Source organism: Gossypium raimondii, chromosome 3, assembly GCF_025698545.1.
Source record: "Gossypium raimondii isolate GPD5lz chromosome 3, ASM2569854v1, whole genome shotgun sequence".
NCBI classification, from domain to species: domain Eukaryota; kingdom Viridiplantae; phylum Streptophyta; class Magnoliopsida; order Malvales; family Malvaceae; genus Gossypium; species Gossypium raimondii.
In genome coordinates, this window is record NC_068567.1 from 19,329,355 (window position 1) to 19,341,908 (window position 12,554).

Here is a 12,554-nt window from a genome sequence, read left to right on the forward strand (position 1 = left end):
AATATTGCTACATGTAAAACAAAAGCCAAAGTTGGATTGAAATTACTAAAAAGTCAAAAAATTTCCTAAAAATACAATAAAGTTCTAAAATAATTTAATAAAACTAAACTTCAAAAAAAACCTAAAATCAATATTTTTAATTTATGTAAAAATTAAAAATATAAAAATTATTAAAATCCATTTTAGAATGAATCTGGACACAAAAAGTTTGAAGATCATCCTATCAAAATTTTTATAAAAATGAAAATTTATTTTGAAATAAAAAAAATATAAAAAATTTAAAAATGGAGCCAAAATTAACATGGACATCCATCTATATCCACATTCATTATGGATGTATTCTTTTCAATAATTTTACTTTTTATAATTCCAAAATAAATTCTTAATTTTATTATTTTTAGAATTTTAAGTTTTTAAATTTTTAATTCCTTTTAAATTTTTTGAAGTTCCGTGTAATTATCATTTAAAATATATTTTTACAATTTTAAAAGCAAATTATGAATTTTTCCCGTTCTTTAGAAATTTCTAACTTTGTTATTTTAATGATGTTTTGCTTTATATATATATTACGTTTCACTCCTTAACTCTTTTTAATGGAAATACTTAACAGAAATTTGGATTGAGGTAATAGGATACAGGAAGAAAAGTAGAATGTTAAAGTGACCCAATAAATTTTAAAAGTATCAGGCTGAGGATTATATATAATAGAAAAGCAAAAATAAGTATTAAGCCTTACAACAAAGTCTGCTTCTTCCATATGTCGATACTGTTGTTTCTAAATATTTTCCAAATTGCATTTAATCATTCTAATTTTTCATCAAATTTTATCAAAACGTCCAGAAAAAGTATTAAGTTTAAAATAACCATAAGAAAAGATATGGGAAGTTAAAAGTTTTATTATCCTAAACAGATTTTCAATAAATAAAAATTCACAATCAATTTATAAAAAAAATTATATTAACCGCTTTCATCTCAATTCTGTAAGTAGGTAATATGAAATCATGAAAAGGTGGTATTTATTTTCTCCAAGCATATATTGCAATAAACCTCAAAAACAATAACCAGGACAAACATAGGCGCATATTTATGTACTGTGTGTTGTATGTTTTGGTGTTTTTATTTTCACATTGCATTTATATATATATCACACCGGGAAAGGGATCCACAAAACCTCCATAAGAAAGAAAGTTTGTTATCCATCTTCTATGACTATGAGTATACAAAGTATGGAGTGTTGATCCAAATATAATGCCATTTCTTTTTGCTACTCCACCCTCATTCTCATCTTACCAGCAAAACTTCTTTTTCTGCATCATGCATGCGTGCATGCAAGCATACAACACATTACACATACAATCATTTATCTAACCAAATTAAAATCATTCACATCGCATGCACTGATATATATCTTTTGACTTACCCGAAACTTGGCTTCTTCTTTACTATCTATGTATGCCAGGAGTTCTTCTTGCCGCATCCAAGCTTCATGGAGAGCCTGCTTATAATTAGAACCACAATCAGTACCACACATCGAAAACTCCCATCACCAAGAAGGAAGAAACAATGCAAATCAACCAACAAGCTATATCGACATTGCTCTTACACCAGGCTTGAGTCATTTAATAAAAGGAGCATGACAATCCGGCCGGGACCCAGACCAAGATAGACAGGCTTGAAATTGATGGTTTTTACAAGTTTAGTCACAACCTGGTGGTGGTATAGAAGAAATCATTTGCGCTCAAGCTGGATCGAGGTAATTACCTTTTTTGTAGAAATTAGCTCTGCTTCTAATGCATCCACACGACAAACAGCAGCATTCAGCAACTCCTCTTTCTCATGAGGCATCTCAAATCTTTTTGACTGTAGCATCTCAACCTTCTCTTCTAGATCACCCAGCCTTCTTACAACAGATGACACCAGGTCTACCTCTGTAAACCTTGGAGCAGGTGAAGGAGGACGGGTTTCGTCCTTGAACGTTGACTCAACATGCTGGTCAGGAATGTTACATGTCAAATCACTTACACTCGGCTTCTTCATCAGATGCAACACCATTGTTCGGATGATAGAAAAAAGGGTCAAGAAGGAAATAACTAGAGCAGTGATATGACCATAGATTCCTTTTGGAGTATGCTCTACCAGTGCCATAGGAGTCCCTGCAATTGAAGCCAAAGGACTTTATCAAAGTCGGGTATTTTGAAATTATAGCAAGAAATGGTCAAGCTCTGGTTTGATTACACTGTTCTCATAATGTGATTAAATCTGTTATGATGAGCTAAAAGCTTTTAAATGAGAGTGAGGAAATGTCCAATGCTCGGCAACACTGTTTCTTTTGGGTGCTGAATAGTTCTCAATAAATCTTGACGTTGACATCGTATATCTTGCAAGAGAATACGTAAGATAAACTGTTGCAAGACCATTTAGAAGGCGACAAATTTTGACTTTAAGCATATATTTAAATGCAGGATGATCCTGCAGCCAAAGTTCCAATATAAACGAACCTATTTATAGCTGAGATGACATGCAGTACGCAAAATAGTTTCTTCTGTACATACCAGTCATATTGGTCAATTAAAAGAACAGATTTTAGAAACAACTCATATTGCTAACCTTCAGAAGTAAATGGACTCTGATGTGATGATACTTGTATCTCACACTCAGAATCTACAACCTTGTCAATCATGGGAACATATTCATCACACTCCAATGAACCAGCAGCAGAGACCGCCTTACCAGCCATTCTAGCCTATACAAACATCATAGTTAGTTCAAGATTTGAGAATTTATAGCATGAGATTCTAAGTGTTATTTTATTCAGTGAAAGCACTCTTGCACAGACGAAAAGACCATCCTTGTATTCGGTGATGTTTCAAACATCTGGAATGTAATGAATGACATCCTTTTATGCCAATACTCATTCATTTCAATTTGCAAGCACATACCTCTTCACTGACAGGAGCCAATAGAGGATGTAAATAGCTTTTAGTTGGCATAGGAGAAACAATTTCTTCCACTTCAGATCCTGATTCAGCTGTAGATGTGTCGCTACTCTTTATCTGACCCAGGATGATAAATAAATGAGATTCACTGTGAAAGACAATCTAATGACTCTAACATGGGTTATCATAGGCAATTACCCTTCCTTCACTGTTTGAAACTGTCACAATCTGTCTGGAATATAGCGCTTCACCATTGGCAATCATCTTTATGAAGACATTCAGTCATATTAGTAAAACATATATGAGATAACGCTGAGAAAGAAAGGGATCATACAATCAGATCAAGTTTAGCCACAGCGTAATCAGACCTTCAATATGTTGGGGTCTTTCCAGGGACCTTTGTCAGATCTCATACAACCTCCCTGATCAGCACAGGTGCAGCTACCTCCCAGAAACTGCGGTAACTCACTAAATTTAATTGATATCAAGAACTTTAGTTGACAATACAATTGAATGTGAACTAACCAACATATATGCAACAAACAAATTTAGTTACCTTGCATCAATAATTTCAAGCAACTTACTCTGGTAGTTGCTACCAAGAACCTGAGAGAATTTTTGGAAATGAGGTAAATTCAGTTGACTGAGAAGAGTAGAAACCTCAACGAAAATTAAAAAGCCAAACTATAGAAAATATTGAACTTACATTAATCTTACTAGCTGTTTTGGAATCAAGACAAGATTTGACAGCTTTCCAGGCCATCTTAAAACCAGAACCAGCATTGATGATAAACATTCGGCAAAGAGTCTGCAGAGAGAAGATAATTAAAAGGGATAACCTTGATTTTGGTCCCTGACAGATTTCTGTCAATGCTGAAACAACGAGCCATTTTTCATAACACATCTGAGCACATTAGCAACCGAGACAATCTACCTACCTCAGGATAGTTATCACCATCAATCTTCTGCAGACACCTAACAAGATCTTGTGCAGACTTGCTGAAGTTTTTAAGACCCTACAAGAAAAAATGACTGGGGATGAGCAATATGTAAATGCAATAAACTTTTACAAGGTAGACACAAAATGATGCCAGGGAAGACTACAAAATCTAAAATACAGCATCAAAACATACCATGCCTTGAACATCCAAAATAGTTGTATTGGAATCTATGTGTCTCTTTGCAGCAATGGAGCAAGCCGGAAACTTAGTTGCAAAACACTTCTCGAATTCCTGCACATGGTATCTTACATACCGTTCCAAAGTTGTAACTCGCATGAGCTTATCAGGTACAACTTTTCCTATCAATTCTATGTAAACAGGTCTTCCTTCCTTATCCACCCCATGATAACCTTGAGGGTAGTACTTCAACACTTCATCCAACTCATTGAAATCAAAATCCTGATTAAATCATAATATCAAACATTTTTAGAGACAGCATTGCTCCATATGAAACCAGAGGAAAAGTGAATAAACAAGTAGGGAAAAGAAACAAACTTAGCTATGTGCCTATGTCCTCAAGACTTAGAATCAACTACTGAATGCAGTAATTAACAAAAATCCCATAAATGATTGAGTATTCCTGCAATAACATGAGATCACCTCCAAAATAGTATCAGTTCCAAAGTCCTTCCTCCATTGAAGCATATTGTCCCACATGTGCTTTGCTTTTTCAATATCGAACTTCCTTGCTTTTAAGAATCTGCATGAAAACACCGATTGAGAGAGAGAATTTTTCTTAAGCACAGAATAAACTAAATCAATCTGGCATCAGTAATTATCCAGTGCGAAAATCGCAGCCTACCTGAGTAGCATATGATAATCATCATGTCTTGAAGGAAGCAACTGGTCAGAGATTAATGCCTGACGGAAAGCTTCAACAGCCTGCAACTCCTCGATATCTCGGACATCCTTAATCGAAACAGATAGATCACTTTTCCTCCTACTACTTTTCTTCTTAAGAGAACGTCTGAATTTACTCGACGCCTTCATTGCTTTCTTCTTAAGATTCCCAATTCTAGTCTTCTTATCATCTTCCGAGATTTCGAAATCCGATTTCCTATCTTTTCTTTCGTCATTATTACCTTCAAAACCTACATACATGATCGAAAAAGAAGTTCATCCACGATGGAATCAAGATGAATTTAAAAGGGCACTTCCTGAAATATTAATTCCACTTATAACGGACTTAAACAAAAGTAACAGCAAGTATCAATCAGGAAAACTAATAAGTAAAATATTATGAACCGACGATTGAGACATTAATTAGAATTCATAAGTGATAAAAACAAAAACGGTGCTCACGACCATCAAGTTATTAGTAAAATAGGAAATACAAAAACAATAAAGAAATTCTCATACAGGGCCTAGCGAAACGATCTAGAGGACCGGACATGCCTGAAGGATGAATGAGAGTAACAAAGAATTAAATGGGAACTAAAAGAAAGGGTAGTTCAAAGAGCTAGACACACATGGCAAAGCGTAGAAGAATTCATTTAGTTATGAACGAAGCAAACGCAGAGGAGAGGGGAGAAGGGATAGGGTGTAGGGACACTGGGGTCCTTTATCGATTGCTTGAAAACGTTGGAAGGGTGGGTCCCGCTACTGAAAAGTCGACAGGTGGCTTCATTACACAGCTGTCGTCTGTTGATATCCTTGGCGGGAGTTCGCTGACTTGTTACGAGTTTCTGTCGGCGCCTTGAATTTTTATCCTCTTCTTTTAAATTTCAAAGGGCAAATATATTTAGAATAAATTATTTAAAATCCTAGTTTATTTTTCAGATTATTTTAAAATATAAACCACCTATGTCAAACATGGTGATTACAGATAGCAATACTTTCCTCTTACCATGCTACTTTTTCAGCTTTTAAGAATTTTCTTTTTTTTTTACATGATAATAACATCTAACTTATCCGAAAATATTCTCTATATTAAACTCAAACATTTAATAGGTGTATTCAATCATTAACCAACCAAAATTACTAATAATCAAATTATCAAAATATAAAAATTTTAACCGTTAACCAGATCGAAATATTTTAATTAATTCACTCGATTAACTGAATTAACCAAAATTTATATGTTTTTATCTTTTGGTCAAAATAAGTATAAAACATATAAAAATATATTTTCTTTTTTAATAATTTTAAAAATATATTATGTATTATTTATTTCTGTTAATATAAAATAATATTTCAAAATATAAATTGCTAACATAAAATATAATATATATATATATATAAAATATATTATTTATTTAAGTTAATTTGATTAATTATTTTATTTCAAATCGTATTAACCGATAACCAAAATTTACAAAAATCATTAATGGACCTTCGACTAAACTAAATTCGCCTACCAACTGATTAACCGGATCAAATCAGTTCGATTGATTAATTTAATTTTAACCGAACCATAAATATCGACAAGTTCAATTCTTTCTAAAAAAAATTTTAAATATAAAAGTCACATGTTTGTATTTTCACTATTTTCAATAGAAAAAAAAATGTTCCTTGAAGATGTAGACAAATCTAAATATTTTTATATTTCTAATTTCTTTTACAAGTTACTCGTAAAAAATAATCCAAAGAATAGTGGAATCCCAGGAAACTAATTTTTTTTTACAATACCATTTCTGTTTCTATCCCTCCAACCATGTCGTTCTGTTTATATGAACATCAACTATTTTCTTTTTTTTTTAATATTCAAATAAGTAAACATAAATTTTAATTTTAAGTAAAACTAATATCACATGATTTAACATTTATGTTTTTTTTAAACTTTTTCTTTTTTCATATAGACTTTAAACCTGTGAAATTTCAATGGGTGATATTAATCCTATTAAAGAATTTCATTTTCTACTGATGTGATGGCTCTTCAACTTACATTTTAGCTACGACATATTTCTAATTATCAGAAAATCACTATAAAAATTTATTGAACAGAAATCCGGGCAAATGACCAAAAAAGCTTTTTTTTTTTAAATTACCGAAATAGGCTAATTATCTAATTATTTACCGGAATGGTCTATTTTCCGCGAAATCGCGTCCACGTCAACGTGATGTCAGGGTACGCGCCAGGAAATCGCGTCCACGTAAGCGCGATTTGCTGACGTGGACACAAATCACGCCCTTTAGGACGCGATTTGTTGACGTGGCATCAATTTATGTTTTTTAGCTTGGAAAACTTTGAAAGGCCATAACTTTTGGCTCGGTTGTCCGATTGAGACGATTTTTTTTTGATTTCGAATAACTTTTCAAGATCTACACGCTAACAAACTGCTTAGAGATTAATAAAGACTAATTTGTAAAGTATAATTTGTTAGTTACGAGTATAGGGACTAAAGTGTAATTATTTCAAAATTAGCATGAAATTTTTGTATTTAAGAATATTTGAATGTTATGGAAGGATGAAATTGAATTTGAATTGAAAAACGAAGCTTAGAGTTGAAAATATGACTATTTAGGTTTTAGGGACTAAATTGAATAAAATGGAAAATTTTAGGGAACTTCTCAAAAGTGGAATAAGCTGACTTATACCTATAACAGGATGATATAAGACAATTCTGTAAAAAAAGATCCGGTGTTTACTTCAAATAAATAAGGAAAATAATAATTTGAATGTTTCAAAATTCAATTTTAAACCGAAAAAATCAAAATTTAGGGGCAAAAAAGGATCTTTTTCGACGAAAACTGCGGCAAACCGCCTTCGGCTGTTTGTCAGCGCGTAGATCTCAAAAAGTTATTCGAAATCAAAAAAAAAACGTCTCAATCGGACAACTGAGCGAAAAGTTATGGACTTTCAAAGTTTTCCAAGCTTAAAAACATAAATTGTTCATCCACGTCAGCAAATCGCGTCCTCGTAGGCGCGATTTGTGTCCACGTAAGCAAATCACGCTGACGTGGACGCGATGTCCTGACACATACCCTGACATCGCGCTGACGTGGACGCAGTTTCGCGAAAAATGGCCCATTCCGGTAAATAATCAAAAAATCGGCCCATTTCGGTAAATTTTGAAAACAAAACGGCTTTTATTGGTCATTTGCCCCAGAAATCCACCATGACCAGATCCAGATGACCACCCAAAATCCTGGTTTTTGGTTGTAAGAAAAATAGTAAATTAGGAAACCTTATCATTTTCAACATGATGTAAAATTACACAATATAATGTCTTAAAATTTATATAAATATATAATATTTTATACATAAACTAATTTACCCCAAAAATAAAAAACAGAAACATGAATATGCAAATTCAGTCCTAAATGATAAAATGATAAGCATAAATCAAAGTGCTGAAACATATAAGATAGTACATCACCAATTTTAAACTGCATCTGTACTGTACATATATATATATATATATTCACAGATTTCAGTTATAGTTACATACATACATGCATCTTTGGCCGAAGATTAAGAAAACTGATTGCTGCTCTACGTAGCCAGCCACCATCCAATTTATCAGCTTCCAATAATAATTCCTATTTACAATTGAAGTCACCAGGGACAACTGAGACAAAAAAAAAAAAAAAAACTTGTTTACTGTCAATTCACTGCTGCTCCAAGTCAAAAATCAGAAAATGGGAAAAGGGGAGCCTGAGACCACTATGGAACTCCATTAGACCTTCAGGATTCACTCGAATTTGGGTTTAGTATATCACCTGTTATGTATATTTCCTCAGCTTCCTTTGAGCCCGGAATTTACGAAGTTTGTCTCTCAAGTCAGCTGTCAGGGTGCATCAGACTAGGATCATTGAGATATTAACAAGAGAAAATAAATCATGCAGAAAAAAAATAGATGAGAAAGGTCGTGTTACAATTATAGTTCACTACACATCTCTTCATAGATATCCAACTATCTTAAGATCTGGCCCTGACATAATTAAAATCCAGCCAACAAATACATTTACTTTATCTTGGTTCGCAACTAAAATAGATATAGAGTCACTCTTAGGATAGAAGACAAAGGCTACAGCGTATAGTAATCTATATTCAGATATTGGTGAATATCCAAATTGCATTTACTGGATTCCTATAATGTACATTCGAATATTCTAATTACTATACACAATACATTTAGGATGGGTGTGAATATTAACCCTTAAAAATCCATTATCTGAATCCATTCTCCTTTTACTAATAACAAATTTGGACTTGGATATCCTTCTCCTGAATCCGCTTTACTTTTGCATCAATAGATTTGGATTTCGATATCCAAAATTCCAATCCATCATTCACTTTACTCCTCAAAGTTTTTATTTAAAAATTATTTTTGACCTTACTAAAAGTGAATATCTGGCATATTATTTAATGAATTCAAATTCAAATAGTAATACTCGGATTTAATGTGAATAATAAATGAATCCGGATTTTAAAGCAAATTTACAGATTCAGATTCATATTCAAAATTAACAAAAATTGCAAATATGCAACCTGCTGTCATCCTTAAAAGCAATTCATCAAAACAATCTCCAAATCAAGGATATTGTCAGTGAGACAAGCAACCTAAAAGAACTTGGCTCTTTTTTTACCATAAAAATTGGAAAAAAAACTCAACTCTAAGTCGGGGGTTATTAGATGATGAGAGTGAGAGGAAGAGTACCAGCATCCTTGTAGCGTTCCTGATTGATAGCCTCATTTAATTTGCAGACCATATTAAATTCCTCTGTATCAAGACAATGCTGACCACTTGGCCTGAAACCATAAGTCAGAGCATTTGGCATTTTAGATAAAGAATCTCGTGCAAGTGTTAACATGTCAAATTCAATCAAGAAAGCAAATAATATCTCCAAAAGAGGTTTCAAGACTAACCGGTCCAGTTCAGTGAATAATATCCCATTTGAAGCTGGAGACTGCATTGATAGTTTCCCTGACTCAATCACTCGCATCCCATCACTGTATGCCAAGTACTTGTTCACTTGTATAGATACCTGCACAGTGTATCAATAGGTTTCCAATGTCATATTTTCTGAAAATTTTCCACACTCAAGTAGGAATTAATTTATCCCAGAAAGTATCAGAAAATTAGGTATGTGAATTTTATGTTTAGAGCATATCTTAATTTAATCAACCTAGAAATGGAACACAAAAAATAGATATGTGAAAATTTATGTTTAAACCATATCTCGCTAAACAATCTAGTTTAGGTGACCAAGAAAACCAAAAAGAATGGTAGAACCAATATGAGGTCATTGCACAAGTGTAGTTAGCAACAAGCATGCTTCTCTATAAAGGATACAGCATTTCTGCCATCATATCGATCAACAATGAGAAGGTAACATATTTTGAGAGATCCTTGGACCTCAATCATTGAACTGGCATAGACATGCGAAAGAATCCAAAACCATATCTTCAGTATTCCTTCTGATCAACGCAGAGTCTTTGAAATTATTAATCAGCATTATGAATCATTTATACATGCTTAGCTGTTAGGAAATACTGTCTACCAAAGATTTTAAAGCATGAAGTCAAAACAATTTTAAAGCATGAAGTCAAAACAATCACTTATTAAATAATTTAATATGCTTCAACAAGGATTATTAAAGCATCCACCTAAGACCTCCTCATAATATATGTAGTACTTGAAGAACCTGGTAGATGCAATTCTAAAACAGTTACATTCGAGATACTCTACTGCCACCATCAAATGCTCCAACAACCATTTGGTAACAAATTAATAAAACTAGAGAATTACACATAAAGGGTACCTTGCATCTCACGGCAATGTTGATGGCATCAGAAGGCCTGAGGTCAAAAATGACAGACTTTGACTCATCACCTACCTGTTAGGACATCCACATGGTCAGTCAAGACTAGTCTACAAGAATATCCCAGAGTAACAAGTCAGACAAATGCACTAAAAGTGGAAAGGAATGAATAGAAGGCCCATTTGAAGTAGATACATACCTTTGTGAGGTACAACTGAGCAAAATAGGCCTCATGCACTCTTTTAGTAACTCTAACAAGCTTTACCTGAGAACAACAAGATAGATATCACAAATTCAGAACCCAGATCTCAAAGGATTAAAGACATGTTGAAAAATAAGATGGCATCCTCTGGTAATCATAGTGGCAATATGAAATAAGACATCAAGAGACAACTGGAAAAGAGAAGGAATCATACCGTGTAGCCCATCTTGTCAATCATGTCCTTCACAACTTGATACATGGTAGGTCTAGCCTGGAGTCAATGGCAAAAACATTATTGGCATTAGCATTTGATACAAAAGCACGCAATGAAGAAGTCGAAACTCCAAATTCAATATATAGAAAATGGCCAAAAAAAAAAACAGAAAAAGCCCTGACTGAATGGGGGAGAGAAAACAATAACATACAATTTGGACATTGCGCACTGCTGCCATGAGCAACACACTTGGCATCTCCACTGCAATTAAAACCACAATTCAAGTTAAATATGAATCGAGAAATTAACATATGGAGCCAAATGATTGGAATCATGTAAGATCACATACAAACAATGATTGGGAGAAGAAGACCGGTCCCATCTTCCATCTTCAGAACGATGGCAGGGTGTGGTGCATAATCCGGCAGATGCCCACCTTGAGGATTGTTATGGACGCATCTTAAATGCCTACCATCCCTCATTTTAATCATGAATCCATCAGCTCCACTCCTCACCTCAACTATATAAAACAATTATGAAACACAAAAGTTTATCGCCCATATATCCAACAATTATAGACTTTAAAGGCATCAACAATAAAAATAGTAGATGCTGAATTAGCATCCACATACCAGCTTCAAGCACACTGGAATTTACGTAGTCTTCATCATTTTCGTTGAAATTCTCGGCCATGCTTCCATTCCCATCAGAAGATGAACTGAAACTACACTGCACCGTGGTCCTGCACTTACGTAATTTGAGTTGACGAAAAATAGCACGCGCCTTATTCTTTCCATCAGTTATCCCTCGATATCCCCATATATCACTTCTATACAATTTTGCCCTCGGGAAAGGCCCGTTCGCCGGTGGCATGTAAACCCCAAATTGTTTGCTCCGAACGGCTGGGCAAATCACCGGTCCTTGCAACGAAACCATCTTTCCTCTTTCACCACCTACCCCCAATAAAGACAAAGAAGTGAACATCATAAATTGTAATATCCTCACGAGAAGATATTAAAAAGGAAATTTACAGTTCATTTTTTTGTTACGTTCCTTCAATTGAACTCCCAATTTAGAAACTAAAAGAAAAATCAATTATTTTTATAATATTAAAGACGGTGGATGATCCTATAATCCAAAAACAAGTTGAAGTCATTAAAATTAAAGCATCAATTAAAGTAAAATCAATAGATTAAAAAATTACACCAGAAAAGGTTTCCGAAACAGGCACAACAACTATACAGATCAAGAATCAAATATCTGTTTTGATAAGCGATCACAGCGAGTTTGTCGAGGATCACGAGAATCTTCGAATATATGGAGAATCTTCGAAATTTGAAGGGTTCTTTTCTCTTTTGAAGATCGAAATGAAGAGGGGAGGGGGGAGCAAAAAGAAGAAGCGAGAAAAAGGAAATGAGGGAAGAGAAAAGAGCCCGGAGAGTAAAACAAATAACCGACAGGATGGGGATCAGATGCGAGAATGAGAGATGGCA

At 33.8% G+C, this 12,554-nt stretch overlaps 2 protein-coding genes across 5 annotated transcripts; both read right to left on the reverse strand.

Annotated features, from left to right (window-relative positions):
- Positions 1-994: 994 nt before the first annotated feature.
- LOC105793798 (phosphatidylinositol/phosphatidylcholine transfer protein SFH8) lies at positions 995-5,755 on the reverse strand. Of its 2 annotated transcripts, none has more exons than XM_012622645.2 (14): positions 5,297-5,755; positions 4,740-5,028; positions 4,538-4,637; positions 4,070-4,336; positions 3,875-3,952; positions 3,643-3,744; positions 3,493-3,542; positions 3,305-3,404; positions 3,135-3,200; positions 2,940-3,053; positions 2,608-2,743; positions 1,762-2,153; positions 1,421-1,495; positions 995-1,307 (listed from the first exon to the last, which is right to left on the reverse strand). In XM_012622645.2, exons 1-14 carry the CDS (start codon positions 5,328-5,330, stop codon positions 1,287-1,289), a joined length of 1,824 nt encoding a protein of 607 aa, XP_012478099.1. In that variant the 5' UTR covers positions 5,331-5,755; the 3' UTR covers positions 995-1,286. The 2 variants fall into 2 exon arrangements, with proteins under 2 accessions (XP_012478099.1, XP_012478101.1); XM_012622647.2 differs by having other exon boundaries at positions 5,407-5,752.
- Positions 5,756-6,492: 737 nt separating this feature from the next.
- On the reverse strand, positions 6,493-12,554 carry LOC105793799 (bifunctional nuclease 1). 3 transcript variants are annotated; one of them, XR_008194327.1, is made up of 12 exons: positions 12,266-12,553; positions 11,694-12,014; positions 11,411-11,581; positions 11,273-11,322; positions 11,062-11,118; positions 10,845-10,910; positions 10,646-10,720; positions 9,750-9,868; positions 9,541-9,632; positions 8,600-8,664; positions 8,333-8,448; positions 6,493-8,025 (listed from the first exon to the last, which is right to left on the reverse strand). XR_008194327.1 is itself a non-coding variant. In XM_012622648.2 (11 exons), the coding sequence occupies exons 2-10, from the start codon at positions 11,995-11,997 to the stop codon at positions 8,603-8,605; spliced, it is 996 nt and encodes a 331-aa protein (XP_012478102.1). In that variant the 5' UTR covers positions 11,998-12,014; positions 12,266-12,553; the 3' UTR covers positions 8,182-8,448; positions 8,600-8,602. The 3 variants fall into 3 exon arrangements, 1 of the variants encoding a protein (XP_012478102.1); XR_008194328.1 differs by lacking the exon at positions 6,493-8,025 and having other exon boundaries at positions 8,182-8,448; positions 8,600-8,682; positions 12,266-12,554; XM_012622648.2 differs by lacking the exon at positions 6,493-8,025 and having other exon boundaries at positions 8,182-8,448.

Excerpts from the sequence above, each read along its gene's own strand:
- LOC105793798 (XM_012622645.2), bottom strand. The coding sequence starts at position 5,330 with ATGTCCGGTCCTCTAGATCGTTTCGCTAGGCCCT. Across the intron at positions 3,054-3,134 it reads TTTCAAACAGTGAAGGAAGG|ATAAAGAGTAGCGACACATC; the intron begins GTAATTGCCTAT and ends ATCCTGGGTCAG. Across the intron at positions 2,744-2,939 it reads TGGCTCCTGTCAGTGAAGAG|GCTAGAATGGCTGGTAAGGC; the intron begins GTATGTGCTTGC and ends ATGTTTGTATAG.
- LOC105793799 (XM_012622648.2), bottom strand. The coding sequence starts at position 11,997 with ATGGTTTCGTTGCAAGGACCGGTGATTTGCCCAGCCGTTCGGAGCAAA. Across the intron at positions 11,323-11,410 it reads TCTTCTCCCAATCATTGTTT|TGGAGATGCCAAGTGTGTTG; the intron begins GTATGTGATCTT and ends TTTTAATTGCAG. Across the intron at positions 9,633-9,749 it reads TTATTCACTGAACTGGACCG|GCCAAGTGGTCAGCATTGTC; the intron begins GTTAGTCTTGAA and ends TTATGGTTTCAG.